Source organism: Mycena indigotica (assembly GCF_014461135.1).
Source record: "Mycena indigotica strain 171206Taipei chromosome Unknown Mind.scaff0018, whole genome shotgun sequence".
Lineage (NCBI taxonomy): Eukaryota > Fungi > Basidiomycota > Agaricomycetes > Agaricales > Mycenaceae > Mycena > Mycena indigotica.
Genome location: NW_023503017.1, coordinates 890,281 through 904,572, shown reverse-complemented (window position 1 = coordinate 904,572; position 14,292 = coordinate 890,281). Strand labels below are relative to the sequence as shown.

At 52.3% G+C, this 14,292-nt stretch overlaps 3 protein-coding genes across 3 annotated transcripts; all 3 read left to right on the top strand.

Moving 5' to 3' along the window:
* Nucleotides 1-1,530: 1,530 nt before the first annotated feature.
* Nucleotides 1,531-3,036, top strand: MIND_01415200 (Fmn dependent; the record flags this gene model as incomplete). Its single annotated transcript, XM_037370545.1, has 4 exons — nt 1,531-1,672; nt 1,722-2,573; nt 2,620-2,796; nt 2,849-3,036. The coding sequence occupies 4 exons, from the start codon at nt 1,531-1,533 to the stop codon at nt 3,034-3,036; spliced, it is 1,359 nt and encodes a 452-aa protein (XP_037213137.1).
* Nucleotides 3,037-5,720: 2,684 nt separating this feature from the next.
* Nucleotides 5,721-7,649, top strand: MIND_01415100 (uncharacterized protein; the record flags this gene model as incomplete). Its single annotated transcript, XM_037370544.1, has 6 exons — nt 5,721-5,987; nt 6,039-6,264; nt 6,315-6,749; nt 6,808-6,867; nt 6,915-7,377; nt 7,433-7,649. 6 exons carry the CDS (start codon nt 5,721-5,723, stop codon nt 7,647-7,649), a joined length of 1,668 nt encoding a protein of 555 aa, XP_037213136.1.
* Nucleotides 7,650-9,208: 1,559 nt separating this feature from the next.
* Nucleotides 9,209-11,030, top strand: MIND_01414900 (uncharacterized protein; the record flags this gene model as incomplete). Its single annotated transcript, XM_037370543.1, has 11 exons — nt 9,209-9,265; nt 9,319-9,536; nt 9,593-9,699; nt 9,747-9,818; nt 9,864-9,948; nt 9,998-10,271; nt 10,328-10,433; nt 10,481-10,548; nt 10,608-10,714; nt 10,761-10,814; nt 10,862-11,030. The coding sequence occupies exons 1-11, from the start codon at nt 9,224-9,226 to the stop codon at nt 11,028-11,030; spliced, it is 1,302 nt and encodes a 433-aa protein (XP_037213135.1). The 5' UTR covers nt 9,209-9,223.
* Nucleotides 11,031-14,292: the final 3,262 nt, after the last annotated feature.

Sequence of the window (14,292 nt, the reverse complement as noted above, 5' to 3'; positions counted from 1 at the left end):
GTCAACAACTACTGGATCCGCTCCGTTGCCAACGGCGGGACAGCGGGCTTCGCCAACGGTATTAACTCGGCCGTTTTGCGCTACGCCGGCGCACCTGTCTCTGACCCAGCGACTCCTCTTGTTGCCGCTACCAATGCGCTTGTTGAGACCAAGCTCCACCCGCTTGTCGCCCGCCCTGTCCCTGGTAGACCTGTTCCTGGCGGCGCTGACGTTAATCTTAACCTCGCGATTGGCTTTGCCGGCGGCCACTTCACCGTCAACGGTGCCGAGTACGTGTCGCCCACGGCCCCAGTTCTCCTCCAGATCAAGAGCGGAGCGCATACCGCCGCTGAGCTTCTCCCTCCCGGCAGTGTCTAGTTTGTGGTGCATTTTTTAGACGATCATCCTGTTCATATTCTTTGTCAGCACCCTCCCGCCCAACTCGGTCGTTGAGCTCTCCATTCCGGGAGGCACCGTTGGCGGCCCTCACCCCATCCATCTTCACGGTGTTGGTGTTTTCATTGGCCTTGCCTTCTTCCCCTGTTAATTCATGACTGTTGCAGCACACCTTCTGGGTCCTCCGTAGCAGCGGAAACTCGACGTACAATTACATCGACCCGGTCATCCGCGACGTCGTCGACACCGGCGCCGCCAGAACGTGAGCTCGTTTCTTCACTTACCGCCCGCCAGCTGCTCACGGTGGTCTCCCAGCGACAACGTCACCATCCGCTTCGAGACCGACAATGCGTGAGTCTGCAGTTTCGTCTGGCGTCTTCCTCTTCTCAACGTCTTTTTAGGGGTCCGTGGTTCCTCCACTGCCACATCGACTTCCACCTCGAAGTGTACGTCCGCTCCCGTCCTGCCCGCGTTAACGCTGACCGATATTCTCAGTGGCCTTGCCGTCGTGTTCGCGGAAGACACTGACACGATCGTCAACTCCGTCCAGCCCCCCGAATGGGGCACGCTCTGCCCCCGGTACAACTCCCTGACGCCCGCACAGCTCGGCGGGCTATAATCCCCGCCGCAACACACCATAATCGAACTCAGGCTGGAAGAAGGCACAATAATAATGGAATGGACAATGGCAGCACATTTATCTATCTGTAAATTTAGACCTTCGGTTAATAGCTTAATGGAATTCCTGACTCTGTGAAACTCGGCTGTGCGCGTACCTGCAAGGTTAAATCTTACGATCAAGTAATGTGAGCCCTCTAACTCAGAAACACTTTTCTTGATAATTTTTTTTTTAGACACACGTATTCTGACTCTCGATCTTGGTGTATGAAAGGTCACTACTATAATTCCCCCTCTTGTTCTCCTCCGACTTGGAAAAATAGCCAGAGTAGTTGTAAATGCTGGCAATGGATCCGAGGCTTACGTCACGCGTCGAGGTTGTCCCAAACCTCCATCTTCTCCCACCAATACCCAGTCTTGCTCAACATACCTAAGTTATGATTGCTCCCGGAAATCAGGCCATCCAGCCGGTCATCAGTCATCAGACTGACGAGCAATCGTATTCGGGACAAACTTGAGCCGATATCGACGACCGCCATGACCACCCCAGAGGAACAATGGAGCTGGAGCGGGTACATGCTGTCCGTCTATGCAGGAAGACAGGGACCTGGGCCGCTTGGAACGGTTGTTTTCGAGGAGATCGAAGCCAAGGCGAAGGAGAAGCTGAAGGACTACCCCGGTGCGTTGTCTTCCAGACTTCGCTTGCCTCACAACTCACAAGCAGAAAGGTGCCTTCATGTATGCTGGGGGCAGCGCAGGCACAAACTCGACATATCGCGCGAATCTGCGTGCTTTTGAAAAGTACAGAATTGTCCCCCGTATGCTTGTCAACGCGACAACCCGCAATCTCGAGGCACGTTTTCGCATCCTTGCTTGCAGATTACTAACTACCTTGAAGACGACCATATTTGGTGTCAAACACCCAGCACCGATCTTCATTGCCCCCATCGGTGTGCAAGGCATCTTCACTGCAGAGGGCGAACTTGCTCCCGCCCGCGCTGCCCACGCTTCGAAATTGCCCTTCATATTGAGCACCGCTTCTTCTCGGCCAATCGAAGACGTCGCAGCCGCCAACGGGAATGGACATCGCTGGTACCAGCTCTACTGGCCCAAGACCGACGCCGTCACACTTTCCCTGCTAGGGCGTGCCAAAGCGAGCGGGTTCACGGCCCTCGTTGTCACCCTTGACACCATGCTCCTCGGCTGGCGACCGCACGACCTCGAGACTTCATACATCCCGTTTGGCCATGGCGTTGGCGTGCAAATCGGGACCTCTGACCCGGTCTTCATGAAAGGGCTTGGGAGAGAGCCGATCACGGGCGTGGTCCCCAAGTTTCCCTACGATTCAAAGGAGATGGACAGACGCTTCGTGGCGGGCGACAAGGACATTCAGGAGGCGGTCTTTCTCGGAAGAGAGTGGCTGAGAGAGTGCAATTCGGGCCTATTCAGAAGCTGGGAGGACCTCCGCTTCCTGCGCGAGAACTGGGAGGGGCCATTGGTGCTTAAAGGCATCCAGAACGTCCACGACGCGGAGAAATGTCTCGAGTGTGGCATCGACGGCATTGTCGTCTCCAATCACGGTGCTTGGGCCAACTTATGTTATTCGTTGTCTGACACGCGTTATAGGTGGAAGGCAAGTTGACGGTGCCATTCCGTCGCTTTACGCCCTAGCGAGCATCATGCGCTCGCCGAAGATCAAGGCTGCCCAAGCAGCGGGCAAACTCACCGTCCTCTTCGACTCAGGCATCCGAACCGGCCCCGACATCTTCAAGGCTATCGCGCTTGGAGCGCAAGCTGTTCTTCGTGGGTTTTTATTACTCTGTTTTCTATATGCCGCCTGATACCGTTCGCTCAGTTGGCCGACCGTGGGTCTACGGCGGCGTCGTTGCTGGCCAGGCGGGCATCGAGCAGGTGATCAAGCACACAATCGCCGATTTGGACACCACGCTCGCGTTGGCGGGGTACCGTAGTTTGAGCGAGATTCATGGCAAGGCGGAGGAGGTGCTGTTCGAGGTCGACAAAGGAGATCCGATTCTGGGATAGGAAATGTACAGTAGATTGAAATGAAGAGTGTTGTTGGAACGGTCATGCATCGACTTGCTGAATAGGACTTGAAGTAAGGACTTGAGTAAATGATATGGATAAGGCTTTCTTCAGTAATATATTGATCATTCCTGAGGGGAATTGTACTATTGAAATTTTGAGCTGGGATGACACAATTGTTAAGTAGAGTCCAATCCACTCCTTGGGATTCAAGTTGAGGTAACTAGATTTTTATGAGCGAAAGGTAAGCTTGATTTAAATCGCGGAAATCATGGATTTTAAAGATGGCAGATGTAGTTGTATTTGAGTTAAATTCAAATGATGCAAAACTTTCTGGTTTTGAGCAATATTTAGTTACGCAAGTACTGGTCCATGCGAGGATTCTCGGAATCGGATAAGCTGAGCGATAGGTCTGGGTAGCCCTGTCCGTTCGAGTATCGCGGCCGGGCGGGAAAGGGCGGCGGGCTGGTATAGGGAAGCGGCGGACTCGGCCCGGAAAAAACTGGAGCACCATGGGGAGTTGGAGTTGGAGGATGCAGATATAATGGCGTCGCGTTATATGGAACGGTGTCCAGATGGGGCTGCCGAGAATTGGACAGCTGGCTGGGATGTAGATGCGCAGGAGATGAAGGGGTAGCTGAAACAGGAGAATGCGAATCCGGCTGCTGACCACCATAGGCACTAGTACTGACCGGGGAGCCTGAGACGGACATCTCCGGGCCGTCGTACTGACACTCGAGACGGCGCGATATGCAGCGCTTGCATGGGTTCACTGGCGGGTTTTCGGTGGTGACGCACTTGAGAAATTTTATGATGAGAAAAACTTCAACAAAAAATAGAAGGGCGGACACACTCGAATCTTGCGCTTCCTGCAGTTGTAACAGGCCACAAGCGTGCGCGGACGGCCGCGAAGAAAGCTAACCGTTGCATTCGAGTCAAGCCCGCCAGGATCCATATCCGCGTTCTTGTTGTACTGGGGGTAACGAGCAGTATTATGGCTTGAATTTATAGAGGCGCGCATTTGACGCTGATTTCAGCAGCGAGTCAAGACTTGAATGAATGAGGTAACCCATTGAGACGCGAAGCGATAGCCGCCAGCTTGAAATGACAAAAACGGTTGGGTCTTACATGGCGCGGTACTCCTCGGAGGCCCTACGCAATGGGGCTATCGCGACTTGCAGTTGGTTGTAGGCGTTCGGCTTTATTCTAAAGAAGAAGGCAATTCAGTCTACCCACCACGCATTGCTGGAAGACGGATGACACGTACACACATATGACTCATCCTCAGTACTGCCACCCTGCGCCCCATACGACTTCGGAAGATCTTCCAGCCACCGTTCGTATTGAAGAGCGCCGGCAATCTTCGTCGAGCAAAGATCGCCAACACCCGTGAGAGTCAGAATGAGCCGCCGACGGAGCCGAGAGGGAATCAGACGCTCAAGAACCAGCAGGCCTGAGCAGGGTATACCTGCCGACGATCTTCGGATGGGAAGTGCTTTGTGAACAGTCGCAGTGGCCTTTGGAATCGCGCAAACGTAGATTCACATGATGAGAATCACGAGAGCCACTGATTCCCATTCACGGTGCTCGGGAGAGCTAGCATTTCCTGTTTCAGAATCAATGTCGTCGAATACTAAGTACTCACTACCTTGGTCATCTCGAAATTGACTTGGTCGTTCATGTAAGACGACGTGACAGTAGCTTGAAACCGTCATCATGATCACGGTATACTGTATCGTTTACCTATGCCAGGGCCCAGATAGGACAACGATATCATGATTGCAGCTGGTTGACCGGGAGAACCTAGGGGGAAACCCCCACCCAGCCCTTGACGAGTGAGTGGTAGGGGTTGAAACATGTATTTTAATTTTTGAGAATCTTGCACTGTTGATCACTGGTGATTATTATAGAGACAACCGAACATTGAATGCATTAAGCAACTTTCTTAAAACAGTCCGTTTCATTGGCGTCGGGTAGACCTGAAGTACCAAAAGTCGTTCGGGCGAGTTGAAGAATTCCCTGAGTCGTGGGACCATGGACCATAAAGTACTGAAACAGTGAAACTTCTAGACTTGACGGTCGGAAAGGACGTTGTCATGATGATGGTCACATCACGTGCATGACACGTGGCGTGACCATCTTCTCGTCTCATTCCAACTCTCTCGTTAGTCTCGTCCCGCCTTGCCTTGGAAGTCATCTCAAACCTCGGTATATCATATATGGTATGTGTTGCCTTGTAGATCACTGCTCGCCGAGCCTCGCTCAGCACACCATACAGTATAGGACTGTCCGCAGCTGCTCTGGCAGCGGCCTCCCTCCAACGTTGAGCAAACAAGTAGTGTTGGATGAGTTGTCCCAATCCTAACGCAACCCATTAGATTTACGGCTTGGTATACTGCATGACTTCAAGTTTAGACGAACAGCTTTGAAAGGGTCAACGTGGAATTTGTGCGGCTCGCCAAGCCAAACAGCACCTCATGTCTCAGAAAACTGCACAGCCTCATTCATTTACCAGCCTCATCTCCTTGTCAGGCGCGCAGGCAACAACAACCCTTGGCCAATGGGCAAATTTTGATTCTTGTCAAAAATGATCCTCGAAGATGGTCAGCGGCGTCCATGAAGATGAGTGTTTGGTATAAGTAACCAGCCTCTTGCGGTGGCGCTGGCTCCCTTTGCGCACTGCCATGGCTCTTTTGCTGCTGCTTTCACTCGTTCCGGTGCTCAATGGAGAACCTCTCGATGATCTTTTCCGTCCTGAAAGATCGCGGCTTCTTAACACAGACATATCAAGCAACTCCACGACCTCCCAACTCAGCACGACCATTCCAGGCCTACTGAGACCGCAAGCCCGAGACGCCGCCCATCCACCCCTTGCACGACAAGAAAAAGCATGCGCGTACCCAGTGCCTTGTCAAGGAAATACTTGGTGTTGTCCCGCAGGAAGCCAATGTGTGCGTGTCATTGATATGCCCACGATATAACTTACCTCAACTAATTGCAAGTGCTCGACCTTCCTCGACTGCTGCCCGACCAACTCAAACTGCCGCTCTGACCGCCCCGGCTACTGTTGCCCTAAATCCGCGCAAACCTGTGGGGGAAAGTTTTGCGCGCCACCCGGCTCAGTCTGCTGTGGGACGTCTTATGTTTGCCCCCAAGGACAACAATGTAACACGAACGGCGGCGGGAAACAGTGTTGTGAGGCGGGGGAATTACATTGTAATGATGCTTGTGAGTTTTTCTCGTTGACTCAATTAGATGGGATCTCACAATTCTCATAGGCTGTCCGTCAGGCTCTACTTGTGCGTCCATTCCAGGGTACTGCTCATCCATTCGCACGACAACACAAACGCGGACTACGACATCCACATCTACTTTCCGATCTACTGGGACAATCACCACTGCTTCTGGCTTGCCCTCGACCACGGGCTGCTCCCCTGCTTCCAATGCTGCGCGCCTTCTTGAAGCCCGTCAACGACCTTTCCCCGACTTTTGCACTCGATTGTGTAATGTTGCTTCCCGTCAAGAACTGCCCGTTTGGGAGCTTGATTCGGTGGTGGGCGAGACGGACCAGCTGGTCTATAGCATGTGTTATGGAATCGTGACAAGACAGCGGGCTGGGCTGATACAGAACGGGTTGGCTGACGGCGAGGATGTGTTGGAGTATAACGGGAAGGGCGTGAGGAACGAGGCGGACTGTGCAGGCTATTGTCAAGGTTACCTACCAATGTCGGTCTTCCTTCCATACTTATTACTTACCGGTTTTGTCCATAGATGTCTCCGCCGCCAGTGGTCTTGGGGTCGGTTCATTCCAATGTGACGAATACCCCCCAGGTTCGTCCTTTTCCGCGTTTTTTCTCGACTACTGATCATTCTTGTAGCGACACTGAATCCTGTCAGCGGCCTCCAAACGCGCTGGTGCGTTCCGCGGTATCAGAACTCCGGCACTCAGGGCCCAATGCTCTCAAAATTCCTGAGGAAATGCGGCGTCAACGCGAAAGACAAGGTGCTCGTCAAGATCAAAGGCGGCTGCAACAAGTATAACTTCCCGCGGGAATTACCCGTCAACGCCCCTGCCCCGCGAGCGGACTCTTTCGACCCAGCAATAACTGAAACCCCGGCTGCCGCCAGCCCAAGTTTGGAGCGCCGCAAGAGCACAACCGTCAAACTGGACGCATCCAACGCGACCCTTCGGAACCCTTACGGGGACTCGTCTCTTACCTATGTTGCTGTGGAGATTGACGAGCTCGCGGACGGAGACTACACCTTCGAGGTCTCGCTCTCAGGGGGCAGCTCAATCGACAACGTCACCATACTGAATAAATATGGGGAAACCTACGCAAAGTATGTGCTGGAGATTCTGTCAGGTCATATGTACGAGACTGATTTCGGTTTATAGCCTCGATTCCCCTGGGGCAACTGCCAAGTTATCGTTCACGATAAACGACGGATCGAATCTACCGGCGGCGTTGATTGCGTGGACGACCCAGGCGGTGAATGTGACTTATACGGGCAGTGGGACATTGTCGAATAGTACAAGCGGGAATGCAATTGAAGGGGCTTCGGGCTCATGGTGGATGTTGCCTCTCTTACTCTCTGGTGCTTTCCTTTTGTAAGATTTAATGATGTCCAGTATTACAAGTGCGGAATGTATATGCTCCAATCAATGTCCACAAAAACTGCTGGGGGGAGAGTCCGAAGAGTCGTGAGAGGCAGAACAAGAAGCACAACCCGCGAAACACAGTACATCACTGCAATCGGAATCAGAGTCATCTTCATCTGTGAAGGTGACGTCGACGCGAGGATTGCGGGCAGCAACACGATTGCCAGAGCGGCGACTCGCCACAACCACTTTTCGGCAACGCTGGGAAATGCCACGTCCCACGCAGCACAGTGGATACCGCCAAAGACGACGCTGCAGTAGAATTGGAAAACAAGCGCGACGGCGATATTCTTTCCCGCATCGTCAGCGGAGGAGGCGGACCAGAAGGTGGGGACAAACTTGCTGGAGTATGGGTCGTGGTCCTCCGTGGTGTAGCTATTGAAAAGCAAGAATTCCAGGCGGCTCGTCCACGGAAGTGGGGGTTTGATCGGCCGAGGAGCATCTCCTGGCTGGTTTTGAGCCGCTATTTTCACTGCCAGCATTATGGGATCGCGCACATCCAGCGGCTTTCCCCACCACAACAGAAAAGTGGTCGCGTTGATGGTCGCAAAAGCCAATGTAGCAATCTCGAGCTCTGTGAGCGGGAGATGCTGGATGCCCCTCGTAATGCAGCGGACGATGAACCAGACTCCTTGCGACAGACTGATTGCTTTCGAGAAGAAGTCGCCCTTGCTTTTATCATCGATCGCCGCCTGAGGAACCCTGCGAACTGCCTCGAGTACTCCCAGCTCAGAGAGTTGAGCGCATGTTACAATTGGGTGGCCATCTTCGTCAACAAACCCGCCCATTCCGATGAAGAAGCCCCTCGTGAGGGAGATGTCGTATTCTGTTCAAGTCGTGAGCATTAAAATTGTCGACTTGAGTGGAACAAGCTCACTCTGGGAGAAAAAACGGGCCACCGCCAGCTGCCGCGCAGCTAGTCCAAAAATCAGCTCGGGAGCGAGCAACGCGATTCCCATAAGCTTGATTCGACGAATCAACGGTCCATTGACATCAACTACAAGCCACCGAGCGCGTATCCAAAGACCCGCCTCGGTTGATGGCTGTCGATCCAAAGGCAGGGGAGGGGGGACATTTGGGTGAACCGAAATCCATATGCAGAGGAAGATGGTTACAAGACAGCCCCAGACGATGTCAAAGAGCCGCCTGCAGTCGTTTATGTCCGTGCATTCGTCGGGAGAGGCGCGAGAGGAGAGAGATTTGAGGGCCGACGAGACGGTAAGAAGCAACAGCATATGTCCTTCAACTACCCGAGATTGTCGAAGTTGTGCCTGACAGTCTAACGCCACGATACTTATTTCGGCGACATTTGCTGTGCCAGCCTTAGTTCGACAGCCAGCGGTGGAAGCTACATACAACTATGATTAAACAAGAGACGACCTGGAGTAAGTACCTACGTTGGACATGGTGGTCTCTAAGGTTGCGCGATACTTTGAAACAATCTGCTCGAGTCTTCTGCTCGTTGAAAATATCGAAAAGTGCGGTCACGGTGTGACTCATCACGCTGCTTCCCTGACTCTGCCACCCATGTCCTCCTCACGCGCCGTATCCGGCCTAGAAGAAATAGACGTGTGCCCTAGTCATTTTAGACGCGCTCTTACCACTCTGACAACCATTTGCAGACCGTGGTCAATCGGCTTTCGCTGTCAAGCGTGGTGGACCTAAAAAGCGCCATAGTGGCCCTCAACAAACACCTCAATGCCCACATTTCGCGATCAGGGAAGAAGGGCGACCTAGTAGAGCGGATGGCCGCGTCTTTACGCCGCTTGAAAACTAGCGGAGATCTGAAGGGCTGGAATGCTGTCCGGTCCAGTTTTATAAGCTTGGGGATACTCCTTTCGTGCGTGTATTTCGTTCTCTGTTGACTTGGATAGCTCTCAGACAATTTCCGTGTAGTCTGCCTAGAGCATCAAGCTCTGCACTGCCCGCAAAGTCTGCCCCCATCGCTCCTCATCTACCGGGAAGCATTTCAGCGCCCGTCCGAAAAAACTTTGTGTCGACGGGTCAGAATGCTACAAACCCCGTCCTGCTTCAATTTAAACCTCTCCAGACCCATTTCGCTTCAAACCATCGCCTTTTTTCAGCGTCGAGGAGACAGTATCGACAGTTTACGAATGTCCAGGTCCGTGGCCGCCCACCCGTCATTTCCAGAGCTTATACAGACCAGAATCTTACAACGCGCAAGATCGCCGTGAAGCTTTCCTGAAATTTTCACTTACCCCAGCCCAACTCGCGAAACTCAATACCCCCAAGTGCTTTCCGATTATTCGCCCGCAGCATCAATTTCTCATTTGCTGCTAGCTCCACTTATCAAGTCCGCCTGTTTTGCACGAGTTCCAAGTTCTACTCCGCTCACCGTGCCACCAATCCCGACTTACCAATCGAGTTCCCATCAACATGCGAAGTCTTTATCAACGATGTCCAGCTCAAGTCAACCGCGTTAAAGGGCATGAAGAAAACACCTGGAACCGCTCCACCCCCCGATCTCGGTGTCGGTACTTTGGGTCCAGGGCCGAATGTCGTGAGGATGATCTATATAAATCATTCCCCGGTCGGCACCCAGGTCGAATATAAGGTGTGTTGTCTTGATTAGTCTCCCGACAAGAAACTTCAACTGACTTTCATCAACAGCGATTCTATCTCGTTGCACAGTTGGTCAAAACGCAGTCTGTCAACTCGCTTGTCAATACTCTTGTCGCCAACAACTTCGTTCCCGCAGACCGCATTCGTCAAAAGAGTAAGTCTCGTTCTTACCACATATAACCCTTTTCTGATGCTGTTCAGTGATTTCTACGGCGAGTGAAGACGACGATATCATTGCTGGGACACTGAAACTGCCTCTCAAATGCCCCGTATGTGTCTCCTCTTTTTAATGCCCTCCTTCAAGCTCATGTTATCCCTTTTCGAATAGCTGAGCTTCGCCCGCATTGCCCTGCCCTGTCGCTCTTCTAGATGTGCTCATTCTCAATGCTTCGATGCTACGTCTTGGTATGCTGTCATGGAACAAACTACGACATGGTCCGTCTTTCTTGCTGTCCTTAATCCCACTCACATGTTACTACAGGCTGTGTCCTATATGTGAAAACGTACTCGATTGGCGGGACCTCATCATCGACGGGTATGTTCATCGCGCTCCTTCGCCTTTCCTTGTCTGACACAAAATAGCTTTTTTGCAGAAATTCTTCGCTTGACGCCAACGTCCGTTGACGACGTCTTACTAGAGGCCGACGGCACGTGGAGAACACCCGACGGGCGCTACTCGTCTTCAAACCCGTTCAGCGCTGCTGCCGCGAAGGGCGAAGTCATATCGCTCGACTCAGACGACGACGATTAGATTTGCATTGGGCTTTGGGTCTGTCCTCTGATTCGTTCCACCATACTCTTGCATTTTTTTGCTTCTTGCACTCTACATTCATGATGACACGGACCCGCATACCTACCTACTTATAACAACAGCACCTATTGATACGAAACCCCGTCCATGTCGCCCATGTATTAGTTATTTATGTAGCGCCCGCACTGGCCAAGGTAAAGAAAGATGAATCAGGGCGTTTGGTAGTCGTCACCCGGTCAATTTTCGATTTTTTGAGACATAAAGTTGTGCGAAAAGAAAAAGTGTCTGGTGGTTTAGACATCGAGTAGAAGTTGTCTAAGTTTTATCCTACTCGCGTACAACTCCTACAAGCCTTGGTCTCAAGTGAGACAAACACTGACTTCGCTCTCGGAATCCGTACTTTCTCGAGAGATGTCGCAGCTCGAAAGTAACTTGATTCATTCAAGGTTGGATAGGGCCTTTAGCCATCGCTCTTTGAGTCCTGCCGTTTTACATCGGTAGTCGTATCCGGCGTTGTTTCGTAGGACGAGCGTGAAGTCACTATGAGCAAGTCAAGTCAGCCTATAGTGCACTTTATCACAAGACAATGTCTTACAAACTGGTCCCACGACGGTGTTTCTTCCTCGGCTTCCGCGCCAGCAGGGCTGGTATCGGGAACAAGGAATCGCACTCGCCCTGAAGCGTCGTCCTCCGCACCCTCTCGACACAGGATTATGCCAGCATCTCGCTCAGGCGGAGGAAGGACGGGAATACGCACGAGCCCCCGATGTCTACAAGGCACCACATGGTAGCTCGCGGGTTCCGAGTTCTCGACATCTGCCATGCCTTTTTAACATGACCAGCGCAATGAGTAATAAACCGCACCTTGATAGCTAGTGAAATCCGATTCGTCGTCGTCATCATTGACAACCGACTCGCCCGACTCTGTCAGAGACACATCGGAGTCAACAGAACGGCGCTTCAGAATAGATTTGGGCGGCGCACAGGAAGAATCACTGTGGCGCCTGGGGTTCCTGGTCTGTGGTTTCTTCGGCCTGATCCCGATAGCCGCGGCAACTGTCTCGACAAACGTCGAAATAGAGGACGGGGATGAGCGCCTCCTGCGACGGGGCGCGAAGCGGGTAGGGGGTACGATGGCGCGTGTGTAAGGCATGATGGTTATGATAGCGTTCTTTGTGTTGTGAGACGCGTCGAAGGGGTCTTTGGATAATAAAAACGACGATTTGAGACCCTGCTCTTATAGAGCGAGAGAAAGGGGCCAAGGCGGTGGAGAAACTGACTCGGAATCAAACGGTGGAGAACTCCGTTTCCCCGCAGTTAGTGGAGATCGAGGGTTTTGGAGTATGATGTCGACGCCAAGAACGAGGTCTTCAGTAAGACTGCTTCGGTTCCGGACATGGTCAACGACGACAACGGCGACCGCAAGCCTTCGAGGCTGGGAGCATGGGAGAGAGCATATGATTTGTGGAATGCGATACAAGGGCACAGGGCGGTGTCAAGACATAGATAGACATAGGGGTAGTCGATCGTAAAACGTGGCGAAACGTAGCAGGAACAAATCCTCGAGTCAATTCGCCCATGGTGAGAAGATAACGTTTTAAATGAGTCGCGTGGGGAGTTAGAGCTGGTTGCCTGTGGTTGGGTAGAATACGAAGCAGATTGCGAAGTCGCGCGAGGGCATAACACGAAATTTTTTCGTGGCGACAAGGAGGGATATTAATGGGCCGGGATTTTCAAGAGCGTTTATGGAGTGCCAAGCGCAAAAATTCCTTTGCATGATGTGTATAGTCGCAGTAAATTAAGCAGTAAATAGATTTCAGATTCGTCCAGGAGAAACCTGTCTCGAGTGAGATTTCTACAGTTCAAACGAGACAGGACAACGCACCATGTTTTGAGCCACACGCTCTCCGCAAATTCGCCCGCAACCCCTCCGAGTATTTGAAAGGTCGTTGGCGGATGTGCGTTTTTGCTGAAGGGGAAGAATTGGAAGCTGGTGGTTCTGGATTGGAAAAACCGGACACGCCAGCTGTCCTTCGCTCGAGGCTGGCGCAGTTTCGGCCTTCTTGTTATGCAGGATGCCCATCAACACACGATAGGTGAACTAATAAGGAAAATCGTCGTTTTGAAGTCGAAACGAGGGTGTAATGAGCAAAAAGTTCTGGGAGCGTGGAACTTGCATCGCGAAGGGCTGGGTCATGAGTCGCGTCAGAGAAGGAAGAGATACAGGGACACACCATTCAGACACTCTCTCTTCAAGGTTCGCTGCCCATCATCTTTTGCTTGCCAAAAAGTGGAGAAGAAACTGCTGGTGGCACAAAGCGAGTCCTAGATTCTTGGACTTTGGTTCGTTACGACTCGTTAAAGACGGGCAAGACGTACTGCTCAAGCTGCAACAGCCAGAAAAGTCGCCAGCCTCTACTAGTCTCGTTTGTATTCCACCTCCGGGTGTTGACGTCGAATCGTTGGAACACCAGGACCCATTATCGGCATGATTGGAGCAAAAGAGTGCTGACTTTGCGCTGCAAGGCAAAGTGGAATTGTGTTGGTGGCAGGAATGGCGGAGAGCAATGAGATGAGAAAGAAAGAGCGCTACCTTCCATTTTGGGCGAAGATCATGATTTAGTTGTCTCCTTTCCCCACATTCACCAGCGCTGTCCACGACTACCACTACAGTCTACGGTACCACATATGAATTACCTGGAGATGGTGCCCCCAGAGCTGTGGCATGCATGCTGGAGCTTTTCCGACCGACTAATGCTTGCCGCGACCAGCCTCGCCTGCAAGACCTTTTGCGACATTGCGCAGCCGCTGTTGTTTCGCGACATCGAGTTCATCATTCCTCGTGGCGGCCGGTCTGCTGCATCCATGGCGGCGTTCGTAGAGCTAGTGGCCCACCCGCGCCTCCCCCTGCTTGCCCGCTCGTTTCGCTTTTGTTGGCGGGACAAACCGACTCACCGATATGTATTCGAGAATCCCAATATTCTGTCACAACTCCGGCTCCTTGCGGACAGCCTGCCGCGCTTCCACAACCTGATCTCCCTCCACATTGATTCCTTCGTTGGGAACGACACACTGGCTAGGAGCTTGCGGTCCGCTATCGACTCTCTCCCTCGCCTCCGCAACTTGGAGATTTTGAACTCCTCCTTTACAACGGGGAAGAGACTTGCGCTTCAAAGCTGCAGCATTATCTTGACTAATGATCGCTATTGTCTCAGACCTCCTATCGGCGTGGAGGAAACGAATCCAATTATCCTGGCTGATG